The following is a 17390-nucleotide window of genomic DNA, read 5'->3' on the forward strand; positions in this document are numbered from 1 at the left end:
GCACAGGGCAATAAAATGTCTAGCTACGACTCTGGTACAGTATATACCAGACATCTGGATTAGGAGGGAGAGAGACTGATAGAGAAGTGTGGAGTGGGAGTGTCTCATTGCTTCTGCTGTTTACAAGCATTGTACGGCGGATGAGAGACCACAGTCCTAGGTGGTCATAGGGGATGTTTGTCTTTAAATGTACAGGGTTCACGCTGGTGCACAGCAGTGCATTGCAGAGGAGAGGACATTTCGGGAAAGAATACCTGGGAGGTAAACGGAATATACTAAAACGTAATACTTTGGGTCAGCAGCAAGTGTCCGTCTCATGGAGCAAGCACAAACGGAAGTGATGCATGTTTCGCCTTCTGGGCTTGGTCACATGATCGAGGCAATCATATCATCCTTAACCCAGTGTCGTATAAATTTTTGAGTAAGTACTATTATGTTGGTTGAGCTGTACCTATCATTACCCATAACTAGTGCTGATTCATACCCGTTTCGCAGTAGCTCATAGCAACCAGATTCTAATAATCATTTCAGTGCAGGAAATAAAAGCTAATAGCTTGTTAGAAAGAGGCTTATATAGAGCTACAGTGTATGCCATCTACAAATGCTTTCGAATTACAGTATCAAGCGCAACAAGATACAATATGACTGGGGTATTTGCTGCAATCATTTCACATCCTAAATGGGTGACGGCAGCCAAAAAAAAAAACACAAAAGGAAAGCTTAAATGTGATACTTCACTTGTGAATTCATATTTGGAATCGTAAGTCGTGGACACAGGGCGTGATTCATTAACAATTGATATTGCGATTGCAGCGCGCAAAAATACGCCAATTAACGCTATTGCAATGCCGTCGCATTGCCAGCATAGAGACTCCCACTACTGCGATCTCACATCCGTAATACCTTCCAAACCTCCATAAACATTGGTAACATCGAGTACCGTCGGCCCCTCACGCAGAATTACAGCAACCCTGACCTTACTTAGAAATTGCTAACCTCGTTGCACGCAGTGAGTACACAAGCTACGTACGCAATCGCTATGGCTAAGTTATGCACGCCCATGCAATGGCGTTCAAACGGACAAGCGCGCCTTCGTTTCTCCGACCACCCCGTCACAAACCCTCACTGACTGTCAATCAGTCTGCGATGGCTGTACGTGATCGCAGTGGTGCCTTCGTGCACTGCGATGCATGCCTAGTACGCAACAATCGGCCGTCTGCACACGCTTTAGCAATAGTGATCCGTAATGAATCAGACCCATACTTAAGACGACTTTTAAGTGGTAAATTACAACAGAACCCACATTACCTGGGATCATATTAACCGGGCAGCTAAAAATATATATTTTCCAATCCTCCCCGGTAATATATAAATACTGTACAGTAATTACAGTACAATAGTCCTTGCATGTTAAATTCCAGCGTGCAACCTACCCCTGAATAACGTCCACATCAACATTTAAATACAATACAGTAGGGTAGCTCGACATAGATTATTGGGATTACCCGATTTAGGTTATCCATGCGACCTCTCCAGGGCTCTACTTGCCCAGATTTACCATAACTGTTGGGGTCTTTCCTCTGGGGCCACATTTTCTCCTGCACTTTATAACTGGAAACATCTGGAATTAAACATTTCTCCTATATTACTACGGATATACTTCTATCTTTTCCTAATATTTACGTGATCCATTTCTGAACAAAAAAATTAGTTTGGAAAAGCAACATTTTTGAGTGTGAATAAAATATTGTATCATTAAATAGTTATCTCAGTATTAATGATACAACTGTATAAGAGTTTATTACAGAAATAGAGGTTTCAGGTGGAGGTTATAGATAGAAACAGTAATTGCGGCAAAGTTTATGAACAGATCTAGATGATAAAATATGTGGCTTAAAGACTGAAAAATATTTTCTTAAATGGTAATAACACACTAAATGTATTGTGCCCAACGCCTCGTGTATGTAACATGACGTCTGTCTGAAATTGCCCATTAAACACTCAGAAACACACATTTGTCAAACAGGTTTTTAATTATCCTTTTATATTTCAATATGCCCAGCATGAAATCATTCACTCCCCTCCTCAATACACCCTGCACCCACTCACTCTCATTACATCCTGCACCCCGTCACTCACCCTCAATACATCCTGCAACTCTACACTACTCACCCTCAATAGTCCCTGCACCCCATCACTCATCCCCAATACACACTGCACCCCATCACTGTCATTGCACCCTGCACCCCATCACTCAACCTCCTCAGTGCACCCTGCTCCCCATCACTCACCCTCAGTGCACCATGCTCTCCATCACTCACCCTCAGTGCACCCTGCACCCCATCACAGCCCCTGCTCAGTGCACCCCATCTCTCAACCTCCACAGTGCACCCTGCACCCCATCACTAACCCTGCTCAGTGCACTCCATCATTCACCCTCCTCAGTACACCCTGCACCCCATCCCTCTCCAGTGCACGCTGCACCCCATAACTCACCATCCTCACCCTCCTTAGTGCATCCTGCACCCCATCTCTCACCCTCCTCAATGCACCCGGCATCTCGTGCATCCCACCCACCCCGTACCCCCGGCATCTTACACCCCGTACCCCCGGCATCTTACACCCCGAAGAGCAAACCCCACAACGGAAACACACACTAACCCGGAAGTGACACAATACCATCTGAAAACGAGGTTTGGAACGCACATCCCGGAAGTCTGGAGAACTTCCGTCTGGGTTTTGTTTCTCTAGGCGAGGATCTGCCATCTGCTTTTGAATGATTCTCCCCAGGTGAGATGATCCTGATTCCTGCCTTATACAGAGGGCTGCTGGGCCCACAGCCACATGCATGTCAGCCAGTACACATTATTACACTCAATCTGGGGCCATAGCTCTGCATGGCAGTCTCAGTGCTAGTGTAGCCATACCCTATGTAATCAGTGCACCTTGTATTTTACACCTCATGCTTCCACTATTTTATGGACTACTCAATGAAACAATCCTCAAAATACATGCCTGCATTGTCTGTAGGACAGACCACTTTATACCCTTCCACCATTCCACCATTGCACCCCAGCCCAACTCCCCCTTGGCTTGGACCCGCTCCTTTGTAGTTAATAACTGGACCAGGTGCATCCATATAGGCCACCTGTATAGATACGGGACATCTCCAGGAGTCAGGGGACCCTTCCCTGGCAAAGTGGCCTATTTCCCCCAGTCACTCTGCCGCACTCCCCCATCGTATTTGCTGGTCAAGTCATCCCATGGGCGAATTAAGTAATTGGTGTTACAGGTGAATTTTCAAAATCAGTTGTTCGTTCTGGATAATACAAATGGGAGATTAGTGAGACATACAGTGCATCCGATAAGTATTCACAACGCTTCACTTTTTCCACATTTTGTTATGTTACAGCCTTATTCCAAAATGGAATATATTCATTTTTGTCCTCCAAATTCTACACACAATACCCCATAATGACAAAGTGTAAAAAGTTTTTTTGCGATTTTTGCAAATGTAATTAAAAAAAAAAAAGAACTAAGAAATCACATGTGCATAAGTATTCACAACCTTTCCTCAATACTTTGTTGATGCACCTTTGGCAGCAATTACAGCCTCAAGTCTTTTTGAATATGATGCCACAAGCTTGGCACACCTATCTTTTATCTTGGCACACCTATCAGTTTTGCCCATTCCTCTTTGCAGCACCTCTCAAGCTCCATCAGATCTCTCCAGAGTCGTTCAATTGGATTCAAGTCTGGGCTCTGGCTGGGCCACTCAAGGACATTCACAGAATTGTCCTGAAGCCACTCCTTTGATGTCTTGGCTGTGTGCTTAGGGTCATTATCCTGCTGAAAGATGAACCATCGCCCCAGTTTGAGGTCAAGAGCGCTCTGGCGCAGGTTTTCATCAAGGATGTCTCTGTACATTGCTGCATTCATCTTTCCCTCTATCATGACTAGTCTCCCAGTTCCTGCCGCTGAAAAACATCCCCACAGCATTATGCTGCCACCACCATGCTTCACTGTAGAGATGGTATTGGCCTGGTGATGAGCGGTGTGCCTCCAAACATAATGCCTTGCATTCACGCCAAAGAGTTCAATCTTTGTCTCTCAAGGTCTGAGAGTCCTACATGTGCATTTTGGCAAACTCCAGGCGGGCTGCCATGTGCTTTTTACTAAGGAATAGCTTCCATCTGGCCACTCTACCATACAGGCCTGATTGGTGGATTGCTGCAGAGATGGTTGTCCTTCTGGAAAGTTCTCCTCTCTCCACAGAGGAATGCTGTAGCTCTGACAGCATCGGCTTCTTGGTCACCCCCCTGACCAGGGCCCTTCTCCCCCGATCGCTCAGTTTAGATGGCCATCCAACTCTAGGAAGAGTCTTGGTGGTTCTGAACTTCTTCCATTTACAGATGATGGAGGCACTGTGCTCATTGGGACCTTCAAAGCAGCAGATATTTTTCTGTACCCTTCCCCAGATTTGTGCCTCAAGACAATAATGTCTCGGAGGTCTACAGACAATTCCTTGGACTTCATGCTTGGTTTGTGCTCTGACATGCACTGTCAAGTATGGGATCTTATATAGACAGGTGTATGCCTTTCAAAATCATGTCCAATCAACTGAATTTACCACAGGTGGACTCCAATTAAGCTGTAGGAACATCTCAAGGGTGAGCAGTGGAAACAGAATGCACCTGAGCTCAATTTTGAGCTTCATGACAAAGGGTGTGAATACTTATGTACATGTGATTTCTTAGTGTAATCTCAAAAAAACTTTACACGTCATTATGGGGTATTGTGGGTAGAATTTTGAGGACAAAACAAAATGTGGAAAAAGTGAAGCGTTGTGAATACTTTCTGGATGCACTGTAACGGGATGCGCTGTTGGGTAGTGTGTGAACCAGATCCCAGCTTAATGGCACCAATGTCTAACACTGCTATCTGCTAATCTTATAGGGCAACATCTGAGGATTGAACGCTCAGGACCTCGGACCTCATCTGTGATGTAAGGTAAGGGTAAGAAGAATCCAGAGGTGGTTATTATATAAAATTAATTTATAAATGTGAAGTAGACAAACTTTTTTGTATATTGCTCCTGATACTGAGGTACTGGTATTAGGCCTGGAGGCAGTCATCCAAGCATTGGAGCATGCATTTTAAGAAGCTAGACTAGTATGGTAGTCATTAAATTTTATTTAAATTACCTGTAGGTTTCATGTGTCATCAGTAGATTGATGTTTGTCCAGCATTACCCTTGAAGAGGCGTACTTCTTTGTTTCTCCACTACTTTCTTATTTTGAAGAATATACCCCCATTCCAGAATTGAGTGTTGTACATGGTGCTCCCAGTCTTTGAAGGTTTCCTCACGTGTAACAAAGATTCATCAGTGTTAATGACCTGACCTTATTGTTAGTTATTTACTTTACGTCATCACTGCCTGATTAGACTTATTGTGCAGGTCAACTCCAACTGATGCCTACCAGGGAGTGATCTGGTGGTCTCTTTATCTAAAGGTTCGACCTGTCCTAGTTCATCTGTTTTACTATGTGCTTTTATCATCATGAAGTATATAGTGGTCATTTTTGGTTCTCTTTCATTAGGAACACATCTGTAAGAACTTCCTACAGCCAAACATCTTACTCAGGGATGGATAAAGATCCAGTAGCTCAGACAATCATAAACCTCACTGTGGATATTGTCTGCATGCTGACCGGAGAGGTGAGGGGGTCTGGGAGTGTCACAGTGACATCACTGTTATTCCTATTACTAACACAGGGACCTGACTGGGGAGGTGAGGGAATCTGGGAGTGTCACAGTGACATCACTGTTATCCCTATTACTAACACAGGGACCTGACTGGGGAGTTGAGGGAATCTGGGAGTGTCACAGTGACATCACTGTTATCCCTATTACTAACACAGGGACCTGACTGGGGAGGTGAGGGAGTCTGGGAGTGTCACAGTGACATCACTGTTATCCCTATTACTAACACAGGGACCTGACTGGGGAGGTGAGGGAGTCTGGGAGTGTCACAGTGATATCACTATTATCTCTATTACTAACACAGGGACCTGACTGGGGAGGTGAGGGGGTCTTGGAGTGTCACAGTGACATCACTGTTATTCCTATTACTAACACAGGGACCTGACTGGGGAGGTGAGGGAGTCTGGGAGTGTCACAGTGATATCACTATTATCTCTATTACTAACACAGGGACCTGACTGGGGAGGTGAGGGGGTCTTGGAGTGTCACAGTGACATCACTGTTATCCCTATTACTAACACAGGGACCTGACTGGGGAGGTGAGGGAGTCTGGGAGTGTCACAGTGATATCACTATTATCTCTATTACTAACACAGGGACCTGACCGGAGAGGTGAGGGGGTCTGGGAGTGTCACAGTGACATCACTGTTATTCCTATTACTAACACAGGGACCTGACTGGGGAGGTGAGGGAATCTGGGAGTGTCACAGTGACATCACTGTTATCCCTATTACTAACACAGGGACCTGACTGGGGAGTTGAGGGAATCTGGGAGTGTCACAGTGACATCACTGTTATCCCTATTACTAACACAGGGACCTGACTGGGGAGGTGAGGGAGTCTGGGAGTGTCACAGTGACATCACTGTTATCCCTATTACTAACACAGGGACCTGACTGGGGAGGTGAGGGAGTCTGGGAGTGTCACAGTGATATCACTATTATCTCTATTACTAACACAGGGACCTGACTGGGGAGGTGAGGGGGTCTTGGAGTGTCACAGTGACATCACTATTATCTCTATTACTAACACAGGGACCTGACTGGGGAGGTGAGGGAGTCTGGGAGTGTCACAGTGACATCACTATTATCTCTATTACTAACACAGGGACCTGACTGGGGAGGTGAGGGAGTCTGGGAGTGTCACAGTGACATCACTATTATCTCTATTACTAACACAGGGACCTGACTGGGGAGGTGAGGGAGTCTTGGAGTGTCACAGTGACATCACTATTGTCTCTAATAATATAGAAATGTGAAAAGTATTACTATAGAAAATACTAAGGAAACATTTGTCATTAAATTGAGATTTACAAAGAGCTTCGGATTATAGAGAACCTCAGGGACACAATCATTTAGTGGAAGAGATTAGTCAGTGGATGTACTTCAGTCATGGGCGAGACATATTTGTACATTGGGTAGCTGTCTCTGATATTTAATAATGTTTTTCAAAACACAGGATTACACAGTTGTGAAGAAGTCTGGTGAGCATGTGATACCCAGTAGCTGTCCATGTGGAGGACTGAGCAGGACCCAGAGTCCCATGATGGTGCCTCCACCTCACTTACTAATACATGAGCGAGACAGTGACCAGAAGATCCTGGAACTTACCAACAAGATCATTCAGCTGCTGACTGGAGAGGTGACTGCTGGGAATGGGACATTATACAGTAACACCAGGGGTTGTGTCTGGGTGATGACTGTATCATTGCGTGTGTGTCAGGTTCACTGTCTGTCTCTATTTAGGTGTGGAAGTATTTAGGACACAAGGATCTGTACAAGGACGTGATTGCACAGAATCACCCGCTCATCAAATTGTCAGGTAAGCGGAAATTTACATTTTTACATTCTTGTTTAAATAACATAACCACATATCTATTAATAAAATTAACACCATTTCCAGCCTTCTAAATATATAATCCTAAAACCACCTGCAATAGAGAGCTGTTATAACTCTGAGACGACCAAGATCTTGTATGATGCATCATTCTCTTTAGTTCAATTACCCCAGAAGAGACTCTGTTTTAAATAAGAACTCCATTAGCTGGGTATGATGCTAATACAGAAATAACATAAACCACTTGCAGAACTAATAAATATAGATTAGGAGGAAGAGCAACTACACACCTTACTGGGGATCGGTATGAGATGCCGGCGCTCGGGATTCCGGCTGTTAGAATCCCAACGCTGGCATCTTGAAAGGACTAGCACATCGACCCTTGTTGGTCGGTATGCTAACCCTACCTCTTTGGCGCCTAACCATAACCTTCCCTTCCCCAGTGCATAACCCTCCCCTGGTGCCTAACCCCTCCCCTAACTCCCCAATACTTACCTTCGGTATCCTGTCGGACAGGATGCTGGCGCCGGGCTTCTGATTTATATAATGATTCATAGAACGTAAATAACAATAGTACGGATGTGCACAAAAAAATAAAATAAAAAAAAAATAAAAAAAAAATTATATATATAATATATATATATATATATATATATATATATATATATATATATATATATATTCAAAAACACAATTTAATAAGATGCATCAAAGAGGTCAGTTGATAGCAAATAATAGACAAGTGGAAGTGATGTGTGTGCAGGTGTTGATATTGTAAAGTTATGTGGGTACACACCAGCAGATGACTCAAACTATGAAATGTCCAGTAACTTAACCAGTGGTGTTGGTTTATTGATAGATAAAAGGTACAGCCGTACTCACTGTTATACGCTGATTATAATGGAGCAGAGCTGGAGAGGAGCGGGGTTCTATACAGCTCACCAGCTTATACAGCTTTGTATGCAGGTTTTAACCAGGTCGCTCATAGGAGCTAAGTAGGAGACTTCCGTCTTCTACCATGTCACTCTACACAGTAAAGACCAGATGGGCCCTGCACATGCTCAGTAGTATATTAAAGAGGAAAAAGAAAGGCAGTATAATGGTGCACTATTCGAGAAGAAATAATTAAAAAATTAACCTTTATGAGGTATTCATTAAAATAATATCCCTTTAATAAAATATTTATGGTAAGCTTAGCAAAATATTAAACAATTAATAGATATAAATATAATGCACTTAGTGTCTCACCCGTATTAAATAAGCTCAATATTAGAGTCAAACACTTGACAGAATTATTAAATAAATTTGTATTCAATATTCATCTCATATTGTTGCCCATTAATCAGAATAAACAAGAATACTCAGTGTTCATCTCTTATTATTATTTGTTAATCAGAATAGACAGGGGTTATTCTCCCAGGCAGCAACTTTATTAAATTAATGTTACATTATATTGTTACAACCCAATGTTGCTTTTCAATGGATACATATGTCTTCTGTTCAAAATAACAAGATTTTCCCTGTTGCTTATATAGTGAGTATCCAAGATCAAACCATTTAGGTAGTCATATTTAATATTCAATACTGCTGTCTTTATTTATTTATTCAAGTAACACTAACAGATTGACTGATCATATAGAGCCTTATGACTAATACTGTGGAGCTTCATACAATATATGGACATCAACGTCTGCCCTCCGGCGCTTGTTTTGTCACTGCCCGGCTGATATAATACTGCAGCCGTTACAATCACTGGCAGAGTTTAGCATCGGAGGGAAATGGGTGAGCTTCTAGTCAAGAGTACCGATGCGCATCGGTACTCTGCACTAGAAGCTCACCCATTTCCCTCCAACGCTAAACTCTGCCAGTGATTGTAACGGCTGCAGTATTATATCAGCCGGGCAGTGACAAAACAAGCGCCGGAGGGTAGACGCTAATGTCTATGTATTGTATGAAGTTCCACAGTATTAGCTTTAAGATTCTATACAATTAGTCAATCTGTCAGTATTAATTGAATAAATAAATAAAGATAACAGGGAACTCTGTATTAAAAGTTTACCTGCTTTGCTCCGACGCTAAAATCTACCAGTGAATAAAACAGCTGTAGTATTTATCAGCCGGGCAGTGATAAAACAAGCGCCGAAGGGCAGACGTTGATGTCCATATATTGTATGAAGCTCCACAGTATTAGTCATAAGGCTCTATATGATCAGTCAATCTGTTAGTGTTACTTGAATAAATAAATAAAGACAGCAGTATTGAATATTAAATATGACTACCTAAATGGTTTGATCTTGGATACTCACTATATAAGCAACAGGGAAAATCTTGTTATTTTGAACAGAAGACATATGTATCCATTGAAAAGCAACATTGGGTTGTAACAATATAATGTAACATTAATTTAATAAAGTTGCTGCCTGGGAGAATAACCCCTGTCTATTCTGATTAACAAATAATAATAAGAGATGAACACTGAGTATTCTTGTTTATTCTGATTAATGGGCAACAATATGAGATGAATATTGAATACAAATTTATTTAATAATTCTGTTAAGTGATTGACTCTAATATTGAGCTTATTTAATACGGGTGAGACACTAAGTGCATTATATTTATATCTATTAATTGTTTAATATTTTGCTAAGCTTACCATAAATATTTTATTAAAGGGATATTATTTTAATGAATACCTAATAAAGGTTAATTTTTAAATTATTTCTTCTCGAATAGTGCACCATTATACTGCCTTTCTTTTCCTCTTTAATATAACTCTGTTTACTGGCAGAAGGTAGCACACCCCTTATAAAAAATTTAAATATATATTAGAAAGGGTATATCCAGACCAACCGGTGCGGTAGTTTTTTGTTGGTGCCTAGACATGCTCAGTAGTAGCCAGCTTGGAACAGGGCATGAAGTCTCCCTGGGGAACAGGAAGACTGGAACCTGTGCAGTAGCTCACTCCTCTTTCAAAGTTCATAATAATCAGAATTCGCGACGCACCGATATGTATCGACATATTATTAGAAAATCGACATAATGTTAGTAAAGCAAGTTCCGATTGACCTCTTATGCACTACATGATATTTTTAAGTATTTAGACGATTCCGACACATTGCAACGACAAATCGTTAAAAGTGTGTAGTGTGTATGCACTATATCGTGTAGTGCTCGTTCCTGTGGGGTCGTCAGCCTCATCGCCTGATCTTATGTGCTACGTGTAAGATCAGGCAATGCGGCTGACGATCCCATGCAGCTTAATGTGGGGGGGGGGCGTTTGGGCACCGGATCGTCCAGTGTGTACGGACCACGTGTGTACGGATCACACGATATGTCGACTCGTCGGCAACATCGCTGGGTACACACATTGTTTAGTGTGTACCCAGCGATGTTTTAGATATAACTGTTTTAGAGCTTAGGCAGACTGTGGTCTATTAGCATTCCCCCTATTGGTTCTATCACAGAGACACATGGTAATATTCCCACAACTCCTTTTTATAATCTATGGTTCAAGAGAACTATACTCCACTATAAACTTCACACAAGGGTTAAAGTCTATAGATAGTTATCTAGCCGGTATGGCCTTCCCACAGTTGCGGATAAGCAATGCTAGACATTGAAGAGTTGATGATAGCTATTAATTCATACCCTCTGTGGAAAGCCCTAGGCCCTGGTAATATCACACCAGGTTTTTATAAATGTTTCAGTAATTCCCTGGCGCTTCAACTCTTGAACTTCTTTACAGCATCTTGGAAATTGTGACCACTGACCTCTTATGGCTGAAACTCACATAACGGTCTTTCCCAAAGAAAGGATGGAACATCGTGTTCACTCTAGGTGCAGGCTGCTGATTAGTGAGGGGGGCTCATTTAAATTTTTAAGGACAACATTTTAGACAGCTACATCACGTATGAAATTTTGCCCTACAAAATTAAAATATGCCCTCTTCATTGATCAGCACCCTGCACCTAGAGTGAACACTAGAATAGATTGTGAATCGCCCTGTTTGTTACTTTGCGTTTCACCATGTAGCTTCATAAGGTTATTGTGCCTTCTGTTCAAAAGGTTATCGAGTAAGTTCCCCTACATAAATATTACTCATCTTATGACACACAAAATTGTCCCATTTTAATTCTGCCCAAAAATTTGTGGTTACCCTTAATATGCAGCAAAGGACTTTGATTGTGTTTAGTTGGCTTTCCTTGGGCAAAAGGTGATCAAGTTTAGATTCAGGCTTAATTTCCTTAAGTAAATACCAACAGTCAGGATATAAACCGGGGCAGTGATGCCAATGTCTTTTTTTCTCTGAAGCGAGAAACCCAACAGGGCTGTCCTCTTTCACGGGCTCTGTATGCCACTGATTTGGAGACTCTGGCTATTGCCATTAGAGACTGCAATTCTCTAACAGGCATTCCCTTTGGCAACTAAACAAAGTAGATTGTTTTCAGCCTATTGGAGATCATGTATTATTATTTATTACAAGCCTCATTTCTCCGTAGCGGCAAACAGTTGGGAAAACAAGACATGCATAAATCAGGAACAAACACTGTAGACAAAATAAATGTAAACATGAAAACTATCTAATAGTGAAGGGGCACTGCAAAGACCAGAAGATTAAGGGTGGCTCTCAGCGGAAAGTATGGAGCGTGCACTAGGGTGAGTTGTATGGGGGTGTGTTTAGGGTAGGCTGTATTAAAGACCCAGAAGATAGAGACGGTTATCGGAGGAGGTTAAATTAATTAATTAAAACCCATGTTTCCTGCCACACAATTACTAATATCTTTGCCATCGCCACTAAGATTTGATACCAGGGCTCGGCTCTTAGGGAGTTCTTCAGTTCTCCTGCTCTTACGATGAATTTCCACAAGTTATGTAATTGCTACCCAAACACTCTCCCCCTGCCCATAGCTATATAGTGTGAAAAAAATTACCAATCAAGAACTCAACACGAGTTATATGAACATGTACTCGAGACGTTTTGAAGGTGTCTGTGTATTGCTATGGTATCTTGCGATTCCCGGGGAGGGCTTCTCTTTTTTTCTCAAACTTTACCTATATGCATCTTCTTGCCCCGTTGTGCAACTTTTCTCTTACGTTACAAATAGAGATAAAAAAAGACTTATTAAAGGTTATGATTTCATATGTGAGAGCTTGCAATTTAATGGGGAGGGGCAGACAGATGGGTGACACCGAGGAGAGAGACCGTGAGCGAGGAGCATAGAGCAGTGGGTTGGGATGATAGCTGGAAGGCTCAAATAAAGATGTGGGCTTTTAGAACCCATTTGAAACTTTGCAGAGAGGTGGAGAGTCTCATGGGGAGAGGGAGAGAGTTCCAGTTGTGGGGAGCAGAACAGGCAAAATCTTGGGGGAGGGGAGAAGGAAGAGGTTGTGGGGAAGGGGCAGTCATTGGCAAAGTGAAGTGGGCAAGTGGGAGTGTGCAGAGAGATGAGATCAGAGATGTAGTGGGGAGAAGATTGGGTGATATAGGTGAGTGTCAGGAGTTTGGAGTGTGTTTTGAAGGGGAGGCAGAAGCATCTCATTTGGAGAGGAAGATGAGCCAAGTAGAATCATTGAAGATAGATTGGAGTGGAGAGGGGCAGTAGTCAGGGAGGGCAGATAAGAGGCTACAGCAGTGCAGTCTCTGTGAGTGGTTGAGTCTTCATTTCCTCCAATGTGATAAATAGTCAGATCCTGGAGATGTTTCGAAAGTGTAGGCAAAACGACTAGGGGGTAAATTTACTAAAGGTCAATTTAGATCGATTTCAAATTGATGTTGTGTTTCTGGGGCTATATCACACATTTACTCACACTTAAAAACTAACTATAAAATTGTCTGTTATCAAATGTATGATTTAGCCCCAAAAACATAACATCGATTTAGATCGGTTTAAAATCAATTTAAATTGACCATTAGTAAATTTACTCCTAGAAGAGGGACTGAATGTGGGGTTTGAAGGAGAGGGTGATGTTGAGGATAACATCAAGACAGCGGACTTGAAGGATAGAAGAGATGGTGATGTTGTCGATGGATAGTGAAATCAATGGAGGTGAGGGGACTCGGGAGGGTGGGAAAAAGATTAGCCATGCATCACCTCAATTTCCTCCAGGCGACACACCAGCGATGTAGGGAGATTTTAATGCCACCTCTCGGAGAAGCATGGCTATATTGTTATGACTTTTTATAATATGACATTTAGTCATCTTTAAATCTTTGAAATGACTTGCTGAATAATAAAATTATTAAGTCAACCGTTTTATTGTTTTTAATAAAATAATTATTCCATCACTAGATTATCTAATTTTATAGTTAGCAATGGCCTCAACATCTCTTCTCTCCAACAGAAAATAAATAGTGTAAATAAATAATGCCTGTAAAAATAATCTTGTTTAATTTTTTTTAGGGGGTGGGGAGAGAGGGGTTTTATTTTCATACATAAATGCATTTATTAATATCTAAATGCGTGATGCAGAGGATTTTTTTTATTTATTCAATTAAAGGTGTACTTTAATATATTTTATTGAACATTCATATTAGGAAAATTGCTGTGTAGAACAAAAATAATTAAGTGGAGATGTTTAAATGGTTTTTAAAAATAAAAGTTCCTATATTTCAAAAAAATTAAAAATAAGGTGCAAGATAAATAGGTTTCATCCCTTTTATTGTCATTGTACATTGGCTAAAAAGTTATTTATTGTGTTTTTTTTATAATTTCTTGTTGTTGTTGTTCAGTAGATGTGTTCAAGACGAGGGACATATTGGGAGAACCTCCTAATAATGCAACAGAAGATGGAAGTATTACGAAGCAGAATGGAAATTCAAAAGTTTTGAAAATATGTACCAAAAACACTGATAACAGTGGGAAACATTTGCGTAAAGAATCCTTCTCTTGTGATGCCGAAAACTTTGCAGACACTGATATTTATACACCCACATATACACAGTATACATCTACTTCTATTAAGGAGGAAACAGTCTCATGTGATGGAGGAAACCTCACACACACTGACATGTATACACCCACATATCATACACAGCATACATCTACTCATATTAAGGAGGAATCAGTCTCATCTGATGGAGGAAACTTAACAGGCCAATACATTAATACACACTCAAAAGGAGGAAGCCTCACAGACACTGACATTTATATACCCAAAGATCATACACCATATATATCTACTCTTGTTAAGGAGGAATCAGTCTCAAGTGATGGAGGAACACTCACACACACTGACATGTATACACCCACATATCATACACAGTATACATCTACTCATACTAAGGAGGAATCAGTCCCATGTGATGGAGGAGACCTCACACACACTGACATGTATACACCCACATATCATACACAGTATACATCTACTCATACTAAGGAGGAATCAGTCTCATGTGATGGAGGAGACCTCACACACACTGACATTTATACACCCACAGATCATACACAGTATACATCTACTCATACTAAGGAGGAATCAGTCCCATGTGATGGAGGAGACCTCACACACACTGACATGTATACACCCACATATCATACACAGTATACATCTACTCATACTAAGGAGGAATCAGTCTCATGTGATGGAGGAAACCTCGCTGACAGTTATACACCCACAGATTATACAACTATTATCAAGGAGGAATCAGTCTCATGTGACGAGGGAACTCTCACAAACACTGATGATACGGAGGCAAGATCTACAATGGAGAATAACTCCTTAAAAATTCAGTACAGTAGTTTTAATAATAATAAAGCCGTTCAAAAATCTCGCCACTTAATACAACGTACAGACACTATGTATAACTACCCTGAATGGGTTAGTAGTAATTCAGCCTATAATATACACCAGAAGTTTCCCAAAATAAACTCATCACAGCCCAGACATCAGAGTATAGACCAAGTCACGTCTTTGTTTGCCTGTTCTCAATGTGGGAAGTGTTTCCCGTGTTCCTCAAAGCTTACCAGGCACCAGAGAATACACACAGGGGAGAGACCATATTCATGTTTTGTCTGTGACAAAAGTTTCACGAGTAGCACAAATCTAACTACACATCAGAGGATTCACACCGGAGAGAAACCGTATTCTTGCTCGGAATGTGGTAAATGTTTCGCGGGGAGCTCAGACCTTGTGAAACATCAGAGAACTCACACAGGAGAGAAACCATTTCCGTGTTCCTACTGCGATAAATGTTTTGCCACTGCGTCAAGTCTCGGCATCCATCAGCGAGTTCACACCGGGGAGAAAATATTTTCTTGTTTTGAGTGTGGGAAACGGTTTAGCTGCAGCTCATCGCTGGTCAAACACAGGAGAATTCACACTGGAGAGAAGCCATATTGCTGTCACGAGTGTGGGAAATGCTTTACGAGCGGCACAAATCTTATTACACATCAGAGAATTCACACTGGGGAGAAACCGTATTCTTGTTCCAACTGCGGAAAACGTTTCGGCAGTAGGTCAGATCTTGTCAAACATCAGAGGATTCACACTGGGGAGAAACCTTATTCGTGTCTTGAATGCGGGAAATGTTTTGCACAGAAGAACTGTCTGATTAAACATCAGAGAGTACACACGGGGGAGAAGCCATTTTCTTGCTCCAACTGTGGGAAATGCTTTGCCAGGGGTTCAAATCTTGTGACGCATCAGAATGTCCACACTGGAGAGAAGCCCTACTCCTGCCCTGTATGCGGAAAATGTTTTGGACACAAGAGTAACCTGAACGCGCATTTAAAAATTCATTTGCAAGTAAAACAATTTGTCATTGAATAAGGTGAGACAAAACTGTTGCTGGAATATAATCCTGAATATTACAAAAAATAAAATCAGCATTTTTTTAAAAAAGTCTCCTTATTTATTTTCATTGATGAAACATTTTGATCAACTTGGCAAACATTTCAAACTACAAGACTAGCCTTGCAGGGAGCTGCAACGTGAATGATAGGTTCTACACCTGTATTGGTTTACAAACTCAGGGCCTGATTCATTACAGTTCGCAACTGTGATTACGCACGCAATCGGCCGATTGTTGCGTTCTGCGCATGCATATGTATAGGAGTGCGCAAACCAGCCTCTGCAATCGGGACAGCGATCACAGTGACTACGCAGGCCCAACGCAGAGTGGTTGTCAGAAAGTGCCGTTTGTGGGAGGTGACGGGGGGTGGTCGGAGAAGTGCAGGCGTGCCAGTGTGCTAGAAGGCAGTTGCAGTGGCGTACATAAACTATCCACTGCGATGCCATACGCAGCTTGAGTACTCACAGTGTGCGACCGGGTTAGCAATTTCTGAGTAAGGTCAGAGCTTGTGCAAGTGTGCGTGAGGCTGCGATGGTACTCCTTGTTACCGATGGTTTCGTAGTCTTGCTAAGGATTACGGATGTGTGTAAGGTTAAGTGGGCGTCCTTATGTTGTGCTGTGACGGTATAGTGATCGCAATGGATTAGCATACTATCACAGTGAGACTGCGTGCGTAATCGCTATTGCAATTGCTTCGCTATTGCTTCACTCTGATTGGTCAGAGCATGAGAAAAGCCACTATGGTTAGAAGTAATCTGTCCACATGAGATTCTAAAGGGGCACATCCACTAGCAGACTGTGAAACAACTGCTTGATTATGACATTGTAATCGTGCAGTCATTTCACAGTCTGTGCTGTGCCTACACTGAATGATCAGTCGTTCAGTGTAGAAACCCTCCCTCATTGACCAGCATGTTCGGGCAATGATATATGTCAAAAACGACCAGCGAGAGCGCGCATTGCTGGTCGTTTTTGACATTAAGCTGCCCGATTAACAAAC

General features: G+C 41.9%; 1 protein-coding gene across 3 annotated transcripts; it reads left to right on the top strand.

The window, feature by feature from the left end:
- Nucleotides 1-2710: 2710 nt before the first annotated feature.
- LOC148507983 (uncharacterized) lies at nt 2711-16440 on the top strand. Of its 3 annotated transcripts, none has more exons than XM_088445085.1 (6): nt 2711-2790; nt 4957-5010; nt 5601-5718; nt 7222-7404; nt 7509-7584; nt 14330-16440. In XM_088445085.1, exons 3-6 carry the CDS (start codon nt 5647-5649, stop codon nt 16366-16368), a joined length of 2370 nt encoding a protein of 789 aa, XP_088301211.1. In that variant the 5' UTR covers nt 2711-2790; nt 4957-5010; nt 5601-5646; the 3' UTR covers nt 16369-16440. The 3 variants fall into 3 exon arrangements, with proteins under 3 accessions (XP_088301211.1, XP_088301213.1, XP_088301212.1); XM_088445087.1 differs by having other exon boundaries at nt 14333-16440; XM_088445086.1 differs by lacking the exon at nt 2711-2790 and adding an exon at nt 2909-3292.
- Nucleotides 16441-17390: the final 950 nt, after the last annotated feature.

Source organism: Taudactylus pleione, unplaced genomic scaffold, assembly GCF_031769625.1.
Source record: "Taudactylus pleione unplaced genomic scaffold, aTauple2 ptg000377l, whole genome shotgun sequence".
In the NCBI taxonomy this organism is placed as follows: domain Eukaryota; kingdom Metazoa; phylum Chordata; class Amphibia; order Anura; family Myobatrachidae; genus Taudactylus; species Taudactylus pleione.

Excerpts from the sequence above, each read along its gene's own strand:
- LOC148507983 (XM_088445085.1), top strand. The coding sequence starts at position 5,647 with ATGGATAAAGATCCAGTAGCTCAGACAATCATAAACCTCACTGTGGAT. Across the intron at positions 7,405-7,508 it reads TTCAGCTGCTGACTGGAGAG|GTGTGGAAGTATTTAGGACA; the intron begins GTGACTGCTGGG and ends GTCTCTATTTAG. Across the intron at positions 7,585-14,329 it reads CCCGCTCATCAAATTGTCAG|TAGATGTGTTCAAGACGAGG; the intron begins GTAAGCGGAAAT and ends GTTGTTGTTCAG.